The sequence below is a fragment of the Beta vulgaris genome, chromosome 9, assembly GCF_026745355.1.
Source record: "Beta vulgaris subsp. vulgaris cultivar EL10 chromosome 9, EL10.2, whole genome shotgun sequence".
NCBI lineage: Eukaryota > Viridiplantae > Streptophyta > Magnoliopsida > Caryophyllales > Amaranthaceae > Beta > Beta vulgaris.
This window is the reverse complement of record NC_079210.1, coordinates 22,745,462-22,768,588: the sequence shown is the minus strand read 5'-3', so window position 1 is coordinate 22,768,588 and position 23,127 is coordinate 22,745,462. Positions and strand designations below refer to the sequence as shown.

Here is a 23,127-nt window from a genome sequence, read left to right as displayed (position 1 = left end):
GCAGTGGAAGGGAGGAGGTGGGGAATGGGAGGGGGTTGCAGGGGTAAGGGGAGATGGTTAGGGTTCAGGTGGTGTTTAGGGTTAGGGGTTAAAGTTAGGGTTAGGAGTTAGGGAGAGAGGGTGCGGTTAATTAGGGTTTAAAACAAAAAATTAGGGATAATGACTAATGGAGTTAACCGATGTTGGTCATAAAGGCATTTTGATGTATTACCATGAAACTCGGGGGTATCAGGTTAATTTTGAAAAGTGTGAGGGTACCTGTGTTGGTTGGATTAGGTTTGAGTACTTTTAGCCCAAAATGATTTGACCAAAGACAGGTGTACTCTTAATAAGACATATGCTAAGCATGCCTCAAATCTAATGGTCCTACTTTCTGTCCTGTTAAAATTTCGTTGAGCTCATCAGCAAGAGAATCAATAATGCAAAAATATCCTGAGACGGTTCATTGGATAATAAATTCTGGTGGTTGAGTAGATAAGGATCCCCATTTTCTCATTGTATATATAGATAAGTCTCTACCTTCTAATGCACAACAACATGAGCAATACAAACAAAAAGCACATGTTGGGCTTAAGTCTAGTTTCAACATCAGTGTGCATTTGTCCCACCTCTCATCTCTCCAGTCTTTTACACTTCCCGAATCCTATCCACTCTCTCGGAACTACAATTTTCAGGATTCTAAAGCAAAGCACAATAACAGAGTTAATGAATCTTACCACCATGACTACCTATAAACAGTAAAATGACACACATGCACATACAACTCGATATGTAGATAAACGTTTATTATTGCAATTAGTTCATATAAAGGCAGCTAAGGAGAGGTAAAAGATACCATGTTTGAAGAATCGTTTGAGGAAACACGATGAAACGCATGTAGTGAATGTGGCAACTCAAGAGGTGCAATCGGGTCACAATTTCCTTCAGTTGGTACCTTCATTCTCATGAGAATGTGCCAGCTAGAAGTAACATAACAAACAATGAAATTATTAGAATTTACTACTACCCACGAAAATAAAGGTTAATTTCTGTAGTATGCAGTCGCTTCCGATAGTCCCATATGTAGTATAAGTTGTTTATGCCGACAAAGAAACAAGGACATGCCAGCAATGAATTCCATATACATTAGGTAAAGCTTGGTGGCTTTACTGGAGATAATCGATGAATGGAGAGTTCGAATGACAAAGGTATAAAAGCAGAGAGATGAACAAAAAATAAACTAGATGGAAGGTTAAAAACGAAATATGAAATAACCGAGTCTCCAAAATTATATTGCACTGTAGGCGGGAGCAAGAACAGGGATATATGTGACCATTTCATCAGAGTGACATCTGACATTTTGATCCATACAGCTGAACCCATCCTTTCAGGGATAAGGGCTTCAACATTTTGTGTGTTGTCAAGGGGGTATGAAGCAGCGGCTCCTGATGTTTCTATAGTCTTGTAAGAACATGCAAAAGGTCATAAGAGCTTTTCAGCTTTATAAACAGAATATAACATAACATATTACTTACAGTATGCTCATGTTCAACAAAGCTCAAAAGATGACTACAGTAAAATCTTTCAAGTTTTAGCTGTTGCTCTAAAGCAAGTAAAATTTCAGTCAATACCATCTAATCAAAGATAGACAGGAATATCCTTTCTTGAAACAGGAAAACTGCAGGATTAAAGATTCTATGCAGTTTCTTTCTCTTGGACAGGGCCATGGGAGTGTGTGCCTGTGTTGGTACCCATTGCAAGCAGAAATGAAGTAAATTTTAATGTCCCCTATCACCTCTAACAAAAGCAATAATCAGACTAAGGTCTCTGCTCTGGGAGAATGGATAGATTGATCCTTGAAGTCTCGGTTCAAGGTGGAAAGTTGTGGTCTCGGCACAATCTCCTCTCAAAGTCAAGGTTTGAGTTTTGTGGTTAGCTAACACATGGAAGTCTCTCAATGAGCATTCTATTTTCATAAATTCTAAAATCTTGTTTTATTAATGAAACTTAAGGCCTTTATATAGGCATTAAAAAATAAAGAGATGCAGGAACTTTCCTAAACAGCATAAGATCACATGCCTAAAAGAAAATAAGGAAAAGACTAGATATAGGCAACCATAAAAACCACATGGCACTAAGCAAGGGAATCTCTCCTTGCTTGCCGCCCACTACTAGAGCAAAATAGGAAAGATTGTTTCTAGTTGCCTAAAATACAACTCATGACAACTCACCTACTTGGAGCCTGTGGCATGTTCGGCAATAGCTTTTGAGGTAGCTTTTAGTGTTTAGACTAAATCAGAATTCAGAACTCTAATAATGGTGAAAAGTTGTGTTTGGTGATGTAGTGTTTGCAGTAGCTTTTGGTGTTTGAACTAGTGGTTTGGAAAAACAATAAATATTAGCTTTTGAGGTAGGGGTAGCTTTTAGAGTAGCTTTTGAAGATTAAATATAGTTTATTTTTGTTATTTATTTAAACTAACAGCTAGTTTTACTGAACAATAATTATAGGAAAAGCTATTTCACAGTCAAAACTCTAACACATAATATCTGACAGCTACCTCAACAATTACTTTTGCCAAAGAGGCCCTAAATGAACGAATTACAAAGCTGATTTTCGGACCTTTATTAATTAAACTACTTTACTTAAGTTAATTATCACTAATAATTAAAAGACATATTTTTAGTTACATGTAAAACCTTCACTTTAAGAGTAAAGTAAAACCATGCAACAACCAAAGAAAGCATATTAAAATAGTGATTGCATCCTAACAGAACTAGGAAAACTTCTTCTTCAACAGCTTCCAAAAACTTATATAATCCATGCTCGCTTACGCATAAAAAGTACTAGAATTGGGACAAGAAATATGGGGCTGGTAGTGATGGAGAGAGAAGTAATACCTTACTTAAAATAAAATTATGAATTCAATTAGAAATAACCCAAAAATAAAATATATGAAGGACGTTAAGGGATGAAGCATAAATATTTCCAACAACAGCCTAAAACTAATACAACGATTAGAACAGTGAAAATAACATACTAAGCAAGAACTGAGTCAATCAGAAAAATACTTGTCAATTTTCATTTCTTTTGCGTTCATGACTTGATACAAGAATGACTTTACAGATTGCTGATCTGTCCCTGGGTTTTTTTTTCCCTGCAAGTCACAACTAAATGTTAAAGTTTTACCATATAGGATTACCCATTCCATGGATGTAAAAAAAATTCGAAATTAAGGGTCAAATAAAGAGCACGAAACAAATGAATCCAAGATGTTTAGCTGATAAATAGAAAAGTGATGTAACATGAAAAGGCAAAGGAAATAGGTTGCAGCAAAAGTAACGACAAAGGCAATCTTGAGCAAAGTACCGAATGATCTTGGTATAAAAGGACACTACATCAAAAGAAAGATTCTTTACCCAGCCGAATGCGAAAGGGAGGTTATTTCCTGTTCCAAGGGGTACAGTAGCGATAGCAGGAGGGTGGGACAGTTTCAAGTCGCAAACAACTCCAAGAAGCCATCCAGCTGTACCATCACCACCGGCAACCTAATGTGCAAGCATACATTAATGACATATGATTTATAAATTGGGAAACAATCATCATAGATACAATAACAACCAACATACACGAATGAATTATCAAAACATAGACTTACAATTAGTCTAAGTTTCTCCTGGATCTTAGAAGCCAGTTCATCTTCCTTTTGTTTTAGCCTTTCGAGATTGAGATAGAGCGCACTGAGAAACTTATCAGGAGCTTGATCCAACAAATCAACCACCTGCATTTAGTCAACCTAGTCAGGTAAGTGATCCAAGGCCACTGGTTCAACTCGGCATTCATAATTAGTACAACAATCCATCCAACATACCTGGTTTTTATTCAAAAGCGAACGATATGTATCAAGAAGACCCCCACCAAGCTGACCACCACTTTTCGAGTTAACAAAGACAATCACAGGACACTGAGGTTCATCTAAACAGTCCTCATGCTCGGAATCCGAATTTAGTATATAATCAGGAATCCAAAACTCCCTTAAATCCCCCATCCTATGATGCAACTGCAGAAAATTCGCATCTAATTAATCAACCAAATCAGAACAAAATTCGCAAACTAATTAATCGAACAAACACGAGCACACATAGCCACAATACCATCAAACTAAGCTACTATTCCAGAATCTGCTTCGAAATACGCATCATAAGTGAAAATTTCAAACTATAATGCAGCCAAAATACTTGAAAAAAAAAGAATCGAAGAAAACATCAGATCACAAATTCCAAAACAAATTGTTATTCCATCATTTTCAACGACAATAAAAAATCAGAATAATCCAAACGTGCGTCAATTTCCGAATTTCGAAAAACTACAATTAAAAAAATAAGTAAAAGATGGAGAGAATGTTACCGAATGCTCAAAAGGAGCATATCTAGCACCACCACCACAGAAGAAGATTTTCTTGAATGAATTAGAGAGTTTGAAACTTCGACCCATAATAATAATTAAAAAAAAAAGCGCGGAAAATAAGGGTTTTGAATTTTGCGGCGACAAAGCTAGAAAAGATCTAGCTCCGTCCCAAATTCCACCATGGAATTGTGCGCGTGGTGTTAGAGAGAGAATTATTACCTGAATGAATGATGGAGGGAAGCCAGGAATCCGGAGTTAGTGTGCAGAGTAAATGGGAAGGGAAAAAAAGTTGGAGGAAATGTTAGAACCGTTAAATAGTTATATGATCTTCATTTGGCAAATGGCAATCCACAAATGGAGAAGATAGAAATTAGAAACTACAAAGGCAATGGAGATGTAAGAAAAGTAGTCTCATCAACAGCCTCCGCGCTTTTGCCGTTGACTCTACTAATTTAATTATATTGCATGCATTAATGCATTACCAATAATTGCCACTATTAGAATATGTTTTTTTTATAATGGCATACCGCACATGGTCGATTTTGTTAAAAATATATTCTAATGCAATAAAACTAAAATTTGAGTTTGATGTCTTATATCTACTTCTCCATTCAAAAATGATTATATTATTTGCATAGTGTTTATTATTCATATTTTACATTTTGATTGTTTTTAATGATTTATATTTTAGAAAAAACATCATATGATCGTGAATCTTGGTAGATTCATCTCAATGTATATTTTTTTTAAATCAATTTTTCATAATTTTTACTTCTTGTTAATTAAAGATGGGTTTTTTCACCAAATATCCCTGATAAATTTAAAAATTCACCATATATACCCTCAATATTTCCGAAATGCACCATATACCTATGAATTTCGAAAATTGTGCACCATATACCCTTTTCCTAACTACCGTTAACCCACCGTTAGATTTATTTACGATTTTACCATCATTAAGCCCTAACCCTAATTGAACCTAACCTTAACCCTAATGTAACCCTAACCCTTATTCTAATCCTATCTCTAAACCCTTCCCCCTTACCCTAACCCTACTCCTTGACATACCCTACCCCCTCCACCCCACCCCAGCCCCTACGTATACCCCTCCCCCACCGCCGCTACGCGTCCGTTCACCGACGGCCTCCCCCACCCCCTACGCGTCCGTTAACCACCGGCCTCCCCTCACCCCATTCCCGGTCGATTTCCCAGCCCCGACCCTTCGAATTCCCCACCCCTCCCCCTCGAACGCCAAACTCCCACCCCTCCCCTTCGAACATCAGCGACCATGAAGCTCGAGAATTAATGGCGACCATAGCAAGTTCGAGAATTCGAAGGGATGGCAACCATAGCAAGTTTGAGAATTCGAAGGGTGGATGGGGAAATCGACGAGCAATTCGAAGGGTTGTGGAGGGGCTGGGGAAATCGACAGGGAAGGGGTGGGGGAGCGACTGGAAAATCGACGGGGAGGGTTGGGGGAGCGACTGGGAAATCGACGGGGAAGGGTGGGGGGGAGCAGCGGTGGAGGGGAGGAGAGAGGAGAGGGGAGAGGGTGGGGGGGAGGGGAGGGGTGGGGGAGCAGCGGTGGAGGGGAGGAGAAGGGAGGGGGTGGGGGAGCGGCAGTGGAGGGGAGGGGAGGGGTAGGGGAGCGGCAGTGGGGGGAGCAGCAGTGGAGGGGAGGGGAGGGGTGGGGGAGCGGCAGTGGAGGGGAGGGGAGGGTTAGGGTTATGGGTTAAGGTAAGAGTTTAGGTTTGAGATTAGGGTTAAAATTAGAGTTAGGGTTAGATTAGAATTAGGGTTTATGATTAAATAATGGCAAAATGGTTAATAAAGCTAACGGTGAGTTAACAAAAGTTAGAAAAAGGTCATCTTGTGCACGTTTTCGAAACTCAAGGGTAGATGGTGCATTTCTAAAACATTGAGGGTATATGGTGAATTATTTAATTTTTCGGGGGTATTTGGTGAAAAAACCCATTAAAGATACTTCATATTAATGTTTGAAACCATGTATCGGCAAATGTAAATACATGAAATGGTATAATTATTTTTAAAACACAAAAAATATGTTAGAAGGAAAATAAAGACAAAAATTATGAAGTAAGTAGAGGCGTACTATGTATAATTTAAGGCAAAAGCTATTTGCAGCCCTAAGGGCTGCAAATAAGCATTAATTAGTTTCAAGATTCCATCTATTCCCAACATAAATCACAAAAAGGTCTAGTGCAAATTAAATCTGAACTTTTTCTACACTTCCTAGTAATATTGTCAACCATATCATTTAATGGCACAAGAAGATAACGGGATTATGGCGCCAACTATATCATCATCATTGTCTCTACAAGTTCCATTAAATGGAAATCAAGCAATTTTCTATCAAAAGTTGCAGAAAAACAACCTGATACTTTGGGCCAAGAAAGTAGAAGCCTCATCAAAAAAAAAAATCACGGTTGCATATTCTCTTTTCTTGATTTTTCTCCCTTTCTTTTTTATTTGTTTATAGATCAAAAATTCATATCTCCTTCAACTTTATTGTAAATCATATGTAACTTAATCATCAAAAAAAATCTATATGCAAAATATTGTATAGGTTGTGCCTACCATGTGTTCGATAATTTGCCTCTAATAATATTATCACTATATCCATCTGCAGCATTCCATACACATATTCTGTATGAGCAACAAATTTATGTTCTCTGTTTTTGTTACTAGTATTTGTGTTCCTTTGATATTTTTTTTTGGATAATTGTGTTCCTCTGAAATTGATCTTAGAATTAACTTATTGAACAGATTTAAGTGATGCTTTGTTTTGACTTGAATGAGCCTCTAACTGAGGAAGATGATAGAGAATATGATAAACCTTTTATTGGCCAAACTTTTGGTAGCCAAGAAGAAGCATTTGTTTTCTATAACAAATATGCAAGACGACATGGATTTGTAGTCCGCAAGGATCGTTTAGACACTAAACATGGGAGGACTATTAGGCATGATTTTTTATGCCATCGTGGAGTCAATCAACGTTTGAAGGTAGTTGATCCCTCTAAATCTCGCAGAAATAAGGAATCAGCAAGATGTAGTTGCAAGGCTCACATGCGTATTGCATTGAAGAGGTGCTTTGATATTTTTCCAGAGGAATGGCATGTAACAAAATTTGTAAAGGAGCATAACCATTGTATGGTGTCACTTGAAGAAATGCGTTTTTTACCGGCAAATCGAGTTATAACTCAAGAGGACGAAAAACAGATTTTGTTATACAAGGAAGTTGGGTTGCCGGTTAGACAAATAATTCGAGTGATGGAGCTTCAAAAGAATGTTAAGCATGGTACGTTGCCATTTCTCGAAAAGAATATTCGTAATCTTTTTACTAGAGTTAAGAGGATGCTTGAGGGGGATGATATGAAAAATCTTTTACAATATATGAAATCTTCAAAGCAAGAAAATCCATTGTTTCAATATGCATACACAGTAGATGAAGAAAACAAAATGGAAAATTTGTTTTGGTGTGAAGGTGAAAGCTTTGATTGGTACCAAAAGTATGGTGATGTGGTGGTTTTTGATACTACCTACAAAGTTAATGCATATGACATGCCTTGTGGAATTTTTGTTGGTATTGATAATCATGGGAAGACAATTATGTTCGGGTGTGCTCTCCTCCACAACGAGACAACAATTACTTTTAAGTGGCTAATGAAGGTAAATATATCTTTTACATATTACTTTCATTTTTTTTTTACAGATTATAAATATTTAAAGTATATAAATTCACCTAGTAAATCTAATTTGTTTCAATTTTTTTTTAAAACAAATAACAGACCTTTGTTACTATAATGAAGAAAGCACCAAAAACTATCATAACCGACCAAGACCCATGGATGTCTGAGGCTATTGCGATTGAGATGCCAAAGTACAAAACACAGTTTCTGTATTTGGCATATCACTTCAAAGTTTAGTTGTTGGTTTGTTGCTCTTCTTCGTGATAACTACCAAAAGTGGTGTGGAGATTTTTATTTGTTATATAAGATGACTGATCCTGATGAGTTTGAACAAAATTGGCCTCTCATAGTTGGGAAGTATAACTTGGAAGACAACAAGCACATCCAAGGTTTGTACAATATCAGATTTTTTTGGGCACCGGCTTATCTCCGTGATCATTTTTTTGGAGGGATGGTAACCACCGGAAGGTCGGAGAGCATAAATGCATTCATCAAGAGATTTGTTTCATCTCATATAAGTCTGACAGAATTTGTTAAACAGGTTAGTATTTCTATCATAATTACTAATAGTGTTGGTCTAATACTATGAAGGAAGCTAATGCAAACATTATATATATCACCAAAGATAGTCGGCAATCCTAAAACATATTAATGTTGTTTTTATTTTACATTATTTTTGCTACTGTAGTGCTTATTTACTCTAAGTTCTAATTTATGTAAACAAGATTATCTTCAATTAATACAAACTAATATATGTGTTATGGCTGAACATTATAGGTGGGTATTTCTGTTGAAGAAATTAATCAAAGGCGTATACATTTGAACTTGTCAGCATCTTTTATTCTTTGAAAACAAAATCACCTTTGGAAGAACAAGTTTCTGGAATATTTACGCCATTTGCTTTTAAAAAGTTTCAACATGAACTTACAAGAGCAGCTTTGTATTCTATAATTCATGTGGAAGGTGATGAATTTGTAGTGAGATATTATGAAGGGGAAGATAAAAGATCTCATAGAGTCTTTTGGAATGGTAGTACAACAAGGTGTAGTTGCGAAAATTTTGAGTTTTGGGGTATACTTTGCTGCCATATATTACGGGTGTTGTTCCACAATGATTGCTTCAAGATCCCATCCTTCTATTTACCTATACGATGGTGTTGTGAGGCATTGCAAGCTACTACTAGTACTCAAGAAGTTGTAGTAGAAGAAATATTGTCACTAGGAGAAGTAGTTCCTAACACCCATGCGATTATAGCTGAAGTGTTGCGCCCTTCACAATCCAAGACTAAAGGGCGTCCCAAAAAGAAGCGTGAGAAAGGTGGAAAAAAAATAGCAAAAAAACAGACTAAGAGTTGCTCTATTTGCAAGCAACCTGGTCATACGAAACCAACATGTCCTTTCAAAGAAAATATATGTTCCATTGCTAATGCAAATGATGGTGTACCACAGAAAAAACAGAAGATAACATCCGAATGTTTTGGACTTAACCCCATGTTTACTTTGAAGGTTTAAAGGTAATGCTACTCTAAACTTTCTTTTTTATTCTTCCACGTCTATATATTTACTTACTCTTAAAATTTGGAGGTTGAAGATTATAGAGCAAGACTAGGAAAAGAAAAGCTTTTTTCGATCTGTTGTTATTGAAGTTAATATTTGTCAGACTTTTGAATTTTTTTTTTTTACAGTATTTTATTGGAATAGAGATTGAATTTTACTCTGTATGAGTTAGTTGAATTTGGTCTTGATGCTGCAATTTTGGTTTTCCCAACTAGCTAAGAGTATAAATTCAGTAAGTATTTTTGTTTATCTTCATCTTCATAAGGATGGTTCGAATTTTTTTTTTCTTGTAAAGCGTTTATCATGAACAAACATTATTAGGGAAGAAAAGAAAAAAAAAAAAAGAGCTTACCTGGCAAATACTGCACTATCATGGTTTTGTGGGAAGTGTTAAGTGTAGTGGCATTTATTACAAAGATTGGTGGAGAGCTAAAAATTAGTTTACGAGAAGTATTTACGGTAAGCATTTAATGACTGTATAATTAATTTCATATTATTGTTTTACTAGATTCCATAGAAATAGCAAATGTACATTAATGAATGGAATTTTGGTAGTTTTTATGCATAGCCCTAAGGGCTGCATATAACGGAACCGATAATTTAAAGCTATTTTGTATGCATGTTTATATTCTTCTATTTGTACCAAGTTCATTTAAAATTAATGTTGTGCTAATTCCAAAAAAGAAAATTAATGTTGTACTTACTAAATTGAGTTGAAATGACCGAGTTCAGATACGACTTTTCTAAAGGGATTGAATTAGCTCTAGAAATTTATTCCAACTAGATTCAAAGTTGAGAGAGCAAGGAGTATTAATTTAGAAAAATTGACATAAATAATTTTAACTTTCGTCTGTCTTTTCAAAATAATTTCAACTTTGAATTATTATAGAATAATTCTAACTTTTGAGAGAAACCTTCTCAAAATGTGATGAAAACTTAAAACTAAGAAGGACCCATTAAGGACCCCGTTAGGACCCGTTAAACCCAGCGGATCTGGGTCTGGGTCTGAAAAATATAGACCCAACGGGTCTGGGGTCGGTCTTGGTCTCTAAAAAAATAAAGAAGTCTGATTCTAAGTCATTGAAATTTTAAAATTTTAGTTGACCCGCTGTAGTTATAAAAAAAAAATTATTTTGCACCGGTACTCGATATTAACTTCATTTAGTGAGTTTATATAAATATAGTAAACTTATATACAATATAGTGAATTTTATTAACAAAAAATATATAGTAAAATTATATGCAATATAGAGGATTTAAATTAAATGTTTTAACAGGCAAGAAGATGTAGGTTGTATATTATACATCATGACATGTGCTTTAACATATAGAAAGATGTAGTTGTTGCATGATATAGTGAGAATGTGAATGATATTGTGAGAAACTACATGATATAGTAAGTGTGTGAATGATATAAGATGGGTCTCAAACACATGAGCAAAGTGAGCGATCGCTCAGGTCCTCCAATTTTATTTCTATGAGTTTATTAGATGGAAAAAAGTTTCTACATTTGTTATTCCAAAATTTTTGCCCTTATTCTATGTACTATTCGTTTTCATATATCATAACTTATTTTAGTTTTATATTTGCTATATCTTACTATTTTGTAATATTTAAGGTGCCTCGTTCCTAAAAATGAAAATAACATTGAAGTATTTAAAAAAGTTAATAATTTATCAACTTTAAGAAAAATTAATTTAGTTACTAAAAATATGGGATTGTGGATCCTTTTTATAGATCCTCATAGGGCCCATGTTCAATTCCTGTCCCAAGGCCCAAAATTTGTGTGAGACAACTTTGAGTAGATTGTTTAGAAATAACGTACTTTATGTATGATATAGTATATTTATTAATGATATAGCGAGTTTCTGCATGATAATAATGAATTTTTGTATAATATAGTGAGCTTCTGAATGATCTAGTAGGTTGTTCATAAATAATATGTGATTTTGGCCTGGTGCACACTCATATTAACGTGAACAGGGTTCACACAAGTCAGATTGCTATAATTATATATTTATATGTAAGGAGAAACGAGGAAAATCTCTACTACAAGTCTACAATGGCCTTTATTTCATCCGAAATTTCTAACTATAGTTCGTTCCATAATAATTCATGATATGGGGATCATGTATTTTCAAAAACAATCTAGTGAGATGAGAAATTTCATCGATGAGATCAAATAATGATGTTTGAGGCCTTGTTTGGTTGACAAAACAAATCATGGGAAGTACAAATTTCTAGGAAGTAGAAGTATATGAAGTTGTTTGGTTGACAAAACCATGGGAATTTGCACTTCCTAGGAAGTTCTACTTCCTCCAAAATGGAGGAAGTTACTTACCTATGTCCCCCTAGGTAAGTAGAGCTTCCCATAGGAATTTCTACTTCCCATTATCAACCAAACACAATTTTACACTTCCTAGAAATTTCAAATACATGGAAAAAATAACTTCCTAGGAAGTATGACTTCCTATATACAACCAAACAAGGCCTGAATCATATATTTGCTAGACAATGTAAGAGTATTATAGAGAAATGTGCATTATCATGAAAAGAAACCCATTTAAGAATGTATGGTTTACTTGAGATAAGTTTTGTTCTCTTGAACTTTTTTTTTGTGTTAGAATCTAACTTATTTTTATTGAAATTAAATTGATTTTGTTGAATTTGTTATTGCTGAATTTATTTTTATTGAACTTGACTTATTTTGTAACCCAACTTAACTTATCTTTGCTGAATTTAACTTGATTGGACTGAAACTTTTTAATCCATTTTGTATTTATTCTAACTGATTTTTATATTAGTGTCAGACATAGTAATGTATGCTCTTGGTTCTATACAAGTAGTCCAATTAGTCATTTGTGAAATTGGTACCTCAAACCTGAACTTCTATTCATCGCCTTGAAATTACTTAAAATCGCCCCAACTACTATGAAAATGTACCATTATACCCTTGGCTGCTTTTACAACTCTCTCTCCACCACCACCTAAAATCACTAACTACCAATCGCTACCTCTCCAACCCACTAACAATCACCACCGACAACAACAATGTCTTCCGACTATGTAATTTTTTCCCAGGAGGTAATCTTTTTTTTTTCAACGAATTCCATGGGGCTAGCGTGTGGCCTGCACATTAGCCCCATGGGGCACAACTTGTGTCCTAGACGTTGTATCCATGGACACAACGTCTGTCATGGACATTGCATCCATGGACACAACGTCCAGGACAGACGTTGTGTCCATGACACAAGTTGTGCCCCATGGGGCCAACGTGCAAGCCACACTATAGCCCCAATGGAATTCGTTAAAAAAAATTACCTAATTGGAATTTATGCTGTTCGGAATTTTGTGTTCGTCGGTGTTGATCGTCAGCAGTTGATGGCGAAGATGCGAGAGAATATGAATTAGAGGAGGAGTTAAGTTGGAGTAAAAAATCAAAAAAATATAATAAGAGTATAATGGTACTTTTTTAGAGGAGTTGGGACAATTTCAGTAATTTGAGGACGATGTTTAGCAACCCCCACTTCAAACGTGTGATCGGATTACGAAGCGCAAAGGTTGATCTGATAATAGTCTATGATGGCTAACAACCTTGAATTTGTCTAAGATTTTTCCTCTTGCGTGCTTCTTTCTCATGTTGTGTTCATGGGTAACAATTTAATTAACTTAACTTAGTTTTTTTGCACTAGATGAGCTGAAACGATTGACAAGTAACAATCATAACTTGATAATGTGTTGAGTTTCTGTTATAGTACAACTCATCTATACAAATATATTAAAAGACGTGCGAAAAAAAATCTATGTGTCATGTGACACTCATCTCAAATGTCTAATGCAAATGTTTTATGTTTATGTGTACTCCTCAATTTTAAAAAAATGTGTAAGTGCAAAGTATCGAACACGTGACCTTTGAAATGAAAACTAAGAGCTTAACCATCGATACACTATGACTTTGTTGCTTAATGTTTCAAATAAAATATGATAAAGTCTTGTAATAATTACAATTAACTAAAAATACTTAACTTACAAGAGAATATTGATGCCATATTCTTTTACCATAATTTCTTTTAAGGTAATGTTTTCAAACTCAAACCTTTCATTTTTTTTCTCATCACGTCGTGACGTCACTACAAAAATTAGTGGATTTAGCAACTAGCCATTTTCATTGCTAAATGACCAAAAATGGTTGCTAATGTTGTTAGCAACGAAGTTGGCAACCAAAATGGTTGGTTGCAAGGGTCAGTCGCCAATTGTATTTAGCAACGAAAAAGAAGTAAATTTCGTTGCCCTTTTAGCAACCAACTACAAATTCGTTGCTAAATAGCAACCAATTTTTTCATTTTCGTTGTTAAATAGCAACTAAATTATTAATTGTAATTATTACAAGACTTTATCATATTGACAAGTAAGCTTAACCATCGATGCACTTTTTTTTTTATTAAAATTAACTTGTTTGGGCTAAACTTGATTTATTCTTGTTGAAACTAATTTAAATAAGTTGAGCAGAACACATTCTAATTCTTTCCAAAGCAAAAAAAACCACACACCCTAATTCTTTTATTTTTCCCTAACCATAATGCAAGGAATATTGGCCCCTCAAGAAATGCATTGCATAAATTGTCCTTGTACCTTAGTATATATATATATATGTATATATATATATATATATATGTGTATATATATATATATATATGTATATATATATATATATATATATGTGTATATATATATATATATGTATATATATATATATATATATAAAATGACATGAATATAGATCATTTGAATGCAAGAATCAAATGACAGGAGTAAAATTAGATTTGCTTACTCTATGTTTTCTAAAGATTTGCTTGATGTGTTCTTTTGATCCGCGCATTTGACGATGGTGACGATTTAATCTCCGCATAAAATGTTCGAGCAGTAGTGACAGCTATATTACTGCTTCCTGATCAGAATTGTAGAGGTTGCATGACTTGCATCTAAAATTCTTTCACATATATATATTCAAACAGCAGATAGGCTTGTAAGTTGTAACATTAGGCAATTTAGAAGTCCCGAAGCGTACAAATACAAACTCAAATATTACCTCAATAACATGATATAAAGCTTATAAGTAGTATCATACATCAACTCTAAAAGACAATCGAGTTTTTTTTTTTTGGACAGGAAAAGATAATTTGAGTTATGAGCACTAAATTGGTGACTATGAGGAAGCTTATCCGCACAATTCTTTTGAACAAAGATGTAAGTGTTTTCTATCCTACTACTTTTATTTTATGATATAACTTACAAATGATACGTTGAAATAAGTTTTCAAACCCCTAATAAGTTTAATATAAAGTTCTATATAGAGACTCATAAGTCTTGCATGTTGGCAACAAGAACCACTACGCATGGCCTTTTCTTCAAGCGTCTAGCATTTCATAATAATCAATCCCATTAGATCCGTTTATTTAGTTATTTCCATTAATTATTAAATTTGCGATATTTATATAATCAAATTGTTTTTATTTTACTCATATATACTTCCTCTATTTAGAACTAGAATTTTTTGCACGCGATGCATGCTTGAATTTTTTTCGAAACAAAAACTCGATTTTCTTCGGCATAAGAGTCAAAATTTGAACATTAGACATATGAAGTATAATTGTTTTTAGTTGCAAAATTTGATTGGTTTAATTTTTGTCACTTAAGTCTCTCACCATTATTTTTGTATCTTTTTACTTTTCAAAGTTAAATTCTATGGACAAAATATAAATTTTATTGAATTTATTTATGATTTACAATATTATAATTTTTTAGTTGATTTTTGAATTAAATACAGTACTAACTTCTAAATTCTAAACACTATAAAAAAGTAAATAGTTTTTTTCCTTGTCTAACTTCTAAATTTTGATTTCACTACAAATACACCTTTATTTTTATCATAACCCATCATTAATTGTGAATAGTTCTTGAGAATAGTGATTTGTAAGTAAATTTTTGTAAATGTTTTTGTATGTATTGACGTTCTAGGTTATTAGTTTTAGTTTGTATGTTAATTTTAAGTTCTAATAAAGTTTTCCGATTATTTGAGTGATTTGCGTGATTTTTATAACGTGATTTTCTCAATTGTATGAGTGATTTGTATAGTTTATTCTATTAAGTAATTTGTAAGTGAGTGTTGTAAATTAATTTTCGGTAGTTTTCTTTGAGTGCTGATTTTGATTTTGACATTCCTTTTTAAATTTAGAAAGGAAAGTGGGGCAAAATAGGCATTTCAAAAGAGGACACCATTGCTCCCCCTTCTCTTATATAATAGAGATAAGTTGCACCATTACATGTTTTCACGTTTGCCAATGCATTATTTCAAACATTAATATCTCTAATTATCAATAAGTAAAAATTATGAAAAGTTGATATTAGAATAATATACATTGATACGAATCTAACAAGATCTCATATGACTATGTTTTTCGTGAAATACATATCACCAAAGACAATCAAAATGCAAGATGTGAATAGTAAACACTATACAAATGGTGCAACTATTTTTAAACGGAGGAAGTATGATACAAGATCAAGTGACACTTCAAATGAAAATCATGAGGTTTTGCTAATCAAGAACATGGATGAGTGCAATGGGAGGTTAAGTGAAACTCATGGGCCGAGTTTAGAAGAAGAAAAGGTGTGCATGATGATCTCATGATGGAGTCCTAACTATGATTAGAGTTAGGAAGGTAAACTCCTGAAGGGAGTTGATTTTGGTTTCCTAATCCAAATACTCATAATTGATTTTCATTTCGTATTTCAATTAGGAGTTGGATTGTATCTCCAAGTTCTGCTAGTAGAAGGTTTTGTAATACTAATCCATGTCGGATTAGGAGTCTAAGTCTAATTAGGAGCCTTTTGCTACGAGGATTTTACTTGGTTTTAGCATAGGATTAGGAGTTAAGGGCGTGCGAGTTATGATTATGCTTGTCGTCCAATATTCTAGTTTAGATAGGTTTTAGAGTTATCAATTATGTTTATCTTGTTAGTAGTCATTAGTTTAAGGAGTCATATCATATATATTGTAATTTTATTACATTAATAAAATTATATTTCAGTTTAATTAACACACGTTACGCATCAATTGGTATAAGAGCAAATGCATGATTGTGGAGTTCTTGGCGTGCTCAGCAAGTCACTTGGAGTCCAAGAAAGGCTATTATTGTGCAAGCATTTCTCATACAGGGTTTGGGCAGTTGTTTAAGGGTTCTTGGTGGTTTCTTGTTGATTCTTGAAGGGGCCTTGGAGGTGATCTTGCATGACCATGGGAGCAGGAGCGGGGCAAACATAGCGGGGGCCCTATACGCTCTCTTAAAATTAGGCCTTTCATATTTAGTTCATAAAAGATATTAGATTCTCAATTAAAAAAATACTCTAACATATCAAATAATTATAAATAAACAAATATTTAGATATAAATAGAGTAAATTTTATTGAGAGAGAGTTAGGAGGAGAGAGAAGAGAGTAGCCATTAATGGGGAATTGGGGATTTGAAGTAGCCAAAGAAAAACCCATGCGTGATGGTTTATTAATGTGAGTAGGTGATGAGTCAGCATCCATAATTAAAACAACAAAACTTTTTAAAAAAACTACTCCTGAGTAGAATTGAACCCGTGCCCCTTTCCCCCATCCCTTACTACTTTACCACTGATCCAAATGCTTTCCTTTTGTTTTTCTTTCAAATATTTAATACATATAATATATTTCGGGACTCCTCTATTTTTGGGGACCTATTCCGTCGCCTATACTGCATGGGCCAAGAACCGCCCCTGCATGGGAGAAACAACCAAGAAAGAATCAATGACTTGCTTCAACAATAACTTGCTGCTATACAACAAGTCTTGATCACGTTGACATTAAGTGTGCTAGGGAAGGAGAAGGAGAAGAAGAGTGATGGTGGGGCGAGTGATAGGGGCATAAAATAGACATTAATGACTTTGATGGCACCCTTGATTCGGAGGTGTACATGGAGTGGGAGAGGTCTATAAAACGGTTTTTTTTAGTATAGAGAATTACCGGATAAAAGCAATTCCAAATTGCTAAATTGAAGCTAACCAAGCATGCTGCTATATTGTTAGAAGGGTTACAAGCTCAAACAAGGAGGGATGGAAAAGGAAAGATTCAATCTCTATATTACTTATGACGAGGCTTATGAGTCAGCCATGAAGTTTGATAGGCACAAGAAGAATCACAAAAATACTGCTTCATGTGAGAAGGGAGGGAGTTCGAAGTTTAAGGATTCTCATGTAGGAGAAACTAAGCGTGAAACTAACCTTAAAACACCTAACACTAGAAGCACGGAGGTAGACAAGGAGAATCAAGTGGCAAGTAGTGCTGGAGACTTTTTCAAAATTAAGTGTTTCAAGTGCCAAGGCGGCAAGCATTACAAGATGGATTATCTTAACCTTAGGGCATGTAAAATCATGGAGATTCAAGCCATACACATCCGATCTTTCACTGAAGATGAGGATGACAAGGAGGAGTTGGATATGGATGAGGGTGGCATTGATGAAGAGGCGAGATTTGTGTTCTAGAAGGGGAGAGAAGCCTCATCATTAGGAGGGTCATGCTCGTACAACAAGTGGTGGACCACCTGAATAAAGAGAAAATATCTTTTAGACTGTGTATAGTGAAGGGAGAGTTGCGTGACCTAATCATAAATATAGGGGGCATGACTAATGTCATGTCCAAGGAGTTGGTATAGAAGTTGAGCTTGAATTTTACGAGGCACCTTAGGCCATGCAAGCTAAGGTGGTTACATGAACAAGACACATTTGTCATAAAACAAGCACTAGTATGGTTTTAAATTGGATCCTGCAGTGATGAAATTATATGTGATGTAATGAGTATGGATGTATGCCATATACTCTTAGGTAGGTCACGTCAATATTGGTAGGCAATTTAAACATAATGGTGTCACTAATGTGTACACCATTAGGAAGTATAGGGTGAAAAAGGAGCTGCTACAATTACCTATGGGGAAATTAACCCCCATACAAAATGTAAGTCAAAGGACAAACTCTTGGTGGGAATAAATGTCATGGAGAGGGAGATTGAACTAGGAGCAGCATACTATATGTTGGTTAGCAAGGAGGTAGTGGAGAGACTAGAGGAGAAGAGCCCTAAATTGGCGTTATTGTTGGAGGAGCTTGAAGATGTGTTTCCGAAGGATTTACCACCAGGTTCACCACCAATTCGTGACATTGAGCACCAAATTCATTTAATCCCAAGGGCGCCTTTTAAAAAAACAATTTATAGGGCGAATCCATATGAAACAAAGGAGCTTCAAAGGCAAATAGGGGAGTTAGTGGTAAGAGGCCATACGTGAAGGAAGGTACAAGTCCTTGTATTGTGCCTACTTTTTGGTGCCTAAGAAGGATGAGATTTGGAGAATGTGCATTGATAATAGGGTCATGAATAATATTAATATCAAATATAGATTCCCAATCTCTAGATTAGACTACATGGTTGACGAATTATGTGGCGCAAAGTTGTTTTTCAAGGTGGATCTTAGGAGTGGATATCGTCAAACTAGGATTAGAGAAAAGGATGAGTGGAAGACAACATTTAATACTAAGCATGGGGTCTATGAATGGCTTATAATTTAGACTCGCGAATGCACCTATTACCTTCATGAGACTCACAAAAGAGGTACTTAGGCCATTCTTGAGTAGGTTTATCGTGGTGTACTTAGATGACATATTGATGTATAGTACGGATGAGGAGTCACACCTACAACATCTAAGGGAATTGTTTGAAGTATTGAGGAAGCAAGCTATATGGGAATACGGAGAAGTGCACGTTCATGTAATGTGAGATTACCTTCCTTGGTTACATAATTATTGAACAAGGGAACAAGGTGGATCCATCTAAAGTGGAGGCGGTCAAATCTTGGCCAATTCCTAAAACATTAACTGGAGGTAAGATCTTTCCATAGTCTAGCATCATCTTATTGGAGGTTTATAAAGAATTTTAGAACGTTGTTGGCTCCTACCACTGAGCATAAAGAAGAGAAGCTTTGAGTGGACAAAGCAAGCTCAAGAGGCGTTTGAAGAGGTGAAAAGAAGTATATGTAGTCCTCACATACAAGCACTCTTAGATTTTTCTAGGCCGTTTGAGGTGCAATGTGATGCTAGTGGTAAGGGTATTGGGGCAGTGTTGATACAAGAGGGGCTTCTAATAGTTTACTTTAGTGAGAAGCTTGGTGGTGGGAAATTGAACTACTCTACTTAGCTTTGTACATAGCTATAAAGTTGAATGATTGCATGCCAAGAGATGAATACATACATAAGGATGCACGAGAAGATGATGAGGCCATGATGAAGTTACATAAGTAAGTGTGAGCTCATATAGAGAACTCAAATGAGGCTTATAAGAAGAGGGCAAACAAGCATAGAAGTCAACCAAAATTTCAACCCGGAGATTTAATTTGGTTGCATTTGAGGAAGGAGAGGTATCTAGGGAAAAGAAAGCACAAAAGAGCTGAAGGAACATTTATGGTTGTGAGAAGGCTAGATGATGGTGCATATAAACTTGATTTGCTAGGTGAGTATGATGTCTCTACTAGAATTAATATGGGGACTTATCTCCTTATTTAAGTGATGAATAAATGGCGAGATTGAGGGCAATTCCTTCTCAAGGAGGGACTGAAGATCGTGAGGTTTTGCAAATCAAGAACATGGACGAGTATAATGGGAGGTTTAGTGAAGCTCATGTGCTGAGCTTAGAAGAAGATAAGGTGTGCATGGTGATTTCATGGAGTTCTAACTATGATTAGAGTTAGGAAGGTGAACTCCTAAAAGGAGTTGGTTTTGAACTCCTAAAGGAAGTTGGTTTTGATTTCCTAATCCTAATAGGAATTGGTTTGCATTTGCTATTTCAATTAGGACTTAGTTTGTATCTACTAATTTTGTTAGGGTTTTGTACTACTAATCTATGTTGGATTAAGAGTCTAAGTCTAATTATGAGTCTTTTGCTACTGAGGTTTTACTTTCATACTTGGAAAATGTTTGACTTGGTTTTAGCATAGGAATAGGAGTTAAGGTCGTCTGAATTTTGATTATGCTTTTCGTCCAAATATTCTAGTTTAGACATGTTTTGGAGTTGTTATTTATGTTTATCTTTTTAGTAGTTCATTAGGTTAAGGAGTCATAATATATATTACCTCTGTTTTTTTTGTATTAAAACAATAAGTTTCAGCACATTTTTAAAGGCTACAATATAAATGATCATAATAAAGTAAAAGTATCCCATTTAACAATAAAAAGGTGAGTTGATGAATAATTAATGAGAGTTTATTTAGTAGGATAAAGTAAGGGTAATAATGTGAACCAAAGTTATTTTTTATACCAAAAGTACAATTGTTTACATAGATGTGAAAATACCCAAAAGAATAATTGTTGATTTTTAGTTTGGTTTTGCTCCTCCTGTGCTATGTTGTCTGATTTGTGCAGTTGACCGAACGATTAACAATAATGTGGCTAGGGGTGTAAGTTCGGTTTTTGGTTTGGTTTTAGGTCAAAACCAAACCAAACCGAAATAAATTCGGTTTTCAAATTTCCAAACCAAATCCAAACCGAAATTCGACTCAATCCAAACCAAACTAAACCAAAATATGAAACCAAAAACCAAACCAAACCAAACCAAACCGGATTTTTTTTATCTTTCAAATCTAAACCAAAACAAACCAATTTTTTTTCATATTCCAAAATCCAAACCAAACCGAAATGAAATTAAATCAAACCAAGATAAAAACCAAACCGAATTTAAACCAAACATTCTGATAATTTGTATTTTAAGTGACAATATTTTTGTATTTTCGTAATCAATATTAAAAAAAAAAACACAAAAAAATAATAGACAACATTCGTATGTTAAGTGACAATAATTCGGTTTTTTCGGTTTTCCAAAACCAAAACCAATCCAAACCGAAAAACCGAAAAAATAATTTTTTTGAATCCAAACCAAACCGAATTTCCAAAAAAACCAAACCAAATTACTAATTCGGTTTGGTTTGGTTTGGTTTTCGGTTTTTAACCAAATAACTTACACCCCTAAATGTGGCCTCCTAAGTCAAAGGCTAACAAATTAAGGGTGTGTTCTATGTAGTGATGGCCATTGGTGCGGGCTGTGTGGGTCAGACCGTAGGCCATAGTGGGCTGGGCTAAGATTTCACGGCCCAGGACCGGACCGTGAAATTCATGGGTTGGGCGGGTTGGTCTGCAGGCTGAAAAATCTTGGCCCACATTGGTCTATTACCGGTTCTCACGGTTCGTGGGTCTGGTGGGCTGGACCGGGCAAACGGACCGACATGAGAATTTTTTTTTTCAAAATTATTTAATCATTGAAATTATTCATTATTGTTAAATAAAATCTTTAAAATGAATTAATAATATATACAAATATTAATATTAATGAATAATTTTATTATTTTTAAATTTGATTGAATTATAATATATGCAATTTGATTAGAATATATACAATTTGATTAAAATATACACAATTTGATTCAATATTTACTTGGATTGGACTGGTCTGGTTCATGGATCGGGTTGGACCAGTTTCATGGTCCGAGCTGGGCGGTTTTAGTAGTGGGCTGGGCCCAAGAAATCTAGCCCACGACCCACCCACCAATTTCACGGTTCAAACTGGGCTGGACCGGGCTTTTTGCTGGTCCGACCCACACGGCCCACGAGGTGGGCTAGCTAGGCTGGATTGGCCCGCACTGTTGGCCATCTCTAGTTCTATGTTACTTATATTGACTTTTCTAGACTTATATGAATTATCTTATATGAATTATTGGAATTTACTGAAGTTTATTTTATATGTTGTTAGATACTTCCTCCTTTCTTTTATTATTGCAACATTTTCCCTTATTTATAAGTTTCATATTAATTGCAACATTACTAAATTTGACTATATTTTCTCCTTGTCTCTCTCCTTATCACATGAATCCCTTTTCTCATCCCTCTCTATCTCTATTATCTTCCTTAAAAATGTTCAACACATACATGTTGTAATTATTAAATAACGGAGGAATTATTATCTTAAATTTGAACTTATTAGATTTTTTTTTTTGGATAAGCTGGACAAAACATACCCTAACTATATTACAACACAAGTAACTCTTCCAATTGATATAAGTAACCAAGAAAAAATATAAGTAACCCCGAAAAATTTTAAGTAATCCCAATTATATTAATAAGTAGCCTATAATACAAGCAATCCTAACAGAAGAGTACATATTAACATAAATAACCCCTATAATATTACTCCCTCCGTTTCATTTTAATTGTTACACTTTGACATTTTACACTATTCACAGTTGAATTTTGACCCTCGTTTGTGATTTATACGAGAATAAAAACATAGTCATGTGGGATCTTGTTAGATTCGTCTTAGTATTTATTTTATTAATATGTACTTTTTATAATTTTTACAAATA

General features: G+C 34.8%; 1 protein-coding gene across 4 annotated transcripts in view; it reads right to left on the bottom strand.

The window, feature by feature from the left end:
- The window catches only part of LOC104903035 (diacylglycerol kinase 5), a 35,662-nt gene that overhangs the window by 8,737 nt on the left and 3,798 nt on the right, over nt 1-23,127 (bottom strand). The window contains exons 2-7 of one of the 4 annotated variants that reach the window (XM_048635833.2): nt 14,482-14,640; nt 3,849-4,037; nt 3,636-3,758; nt 3,397-3,525; nt 3,049-3,134; nt 836-959 (exon numbers count right to left, since the gene is read on the bottom strand). In XM_048635833.2, the coding sequence (XP_048491790.1) occupies nt 836-959; nt 3,049-3,134; nt 3,397-3,525; nt 3,636-3,758; nt 3,849-4,037; nt 14,482-14,559 (729 nt within the window). In that variant the 5' untranslated portion in view covers nt 14,560-14,640. Of the gene's footprint in view, nt 1-835; nt 960-3,048; nt 3,135-3,396; nt 3,526-3,635; nt 3,759-3,848; nt 4,038-4,384; nt 4,525-4,603; nt 4,821-14,481; nt 14,641-23,127 lie in introns of those variants that run through there. The other 3 variants (XM_010691006.4, XM_010691007.4, XM_010691004.4) reach the window with 3 other exon arrangements.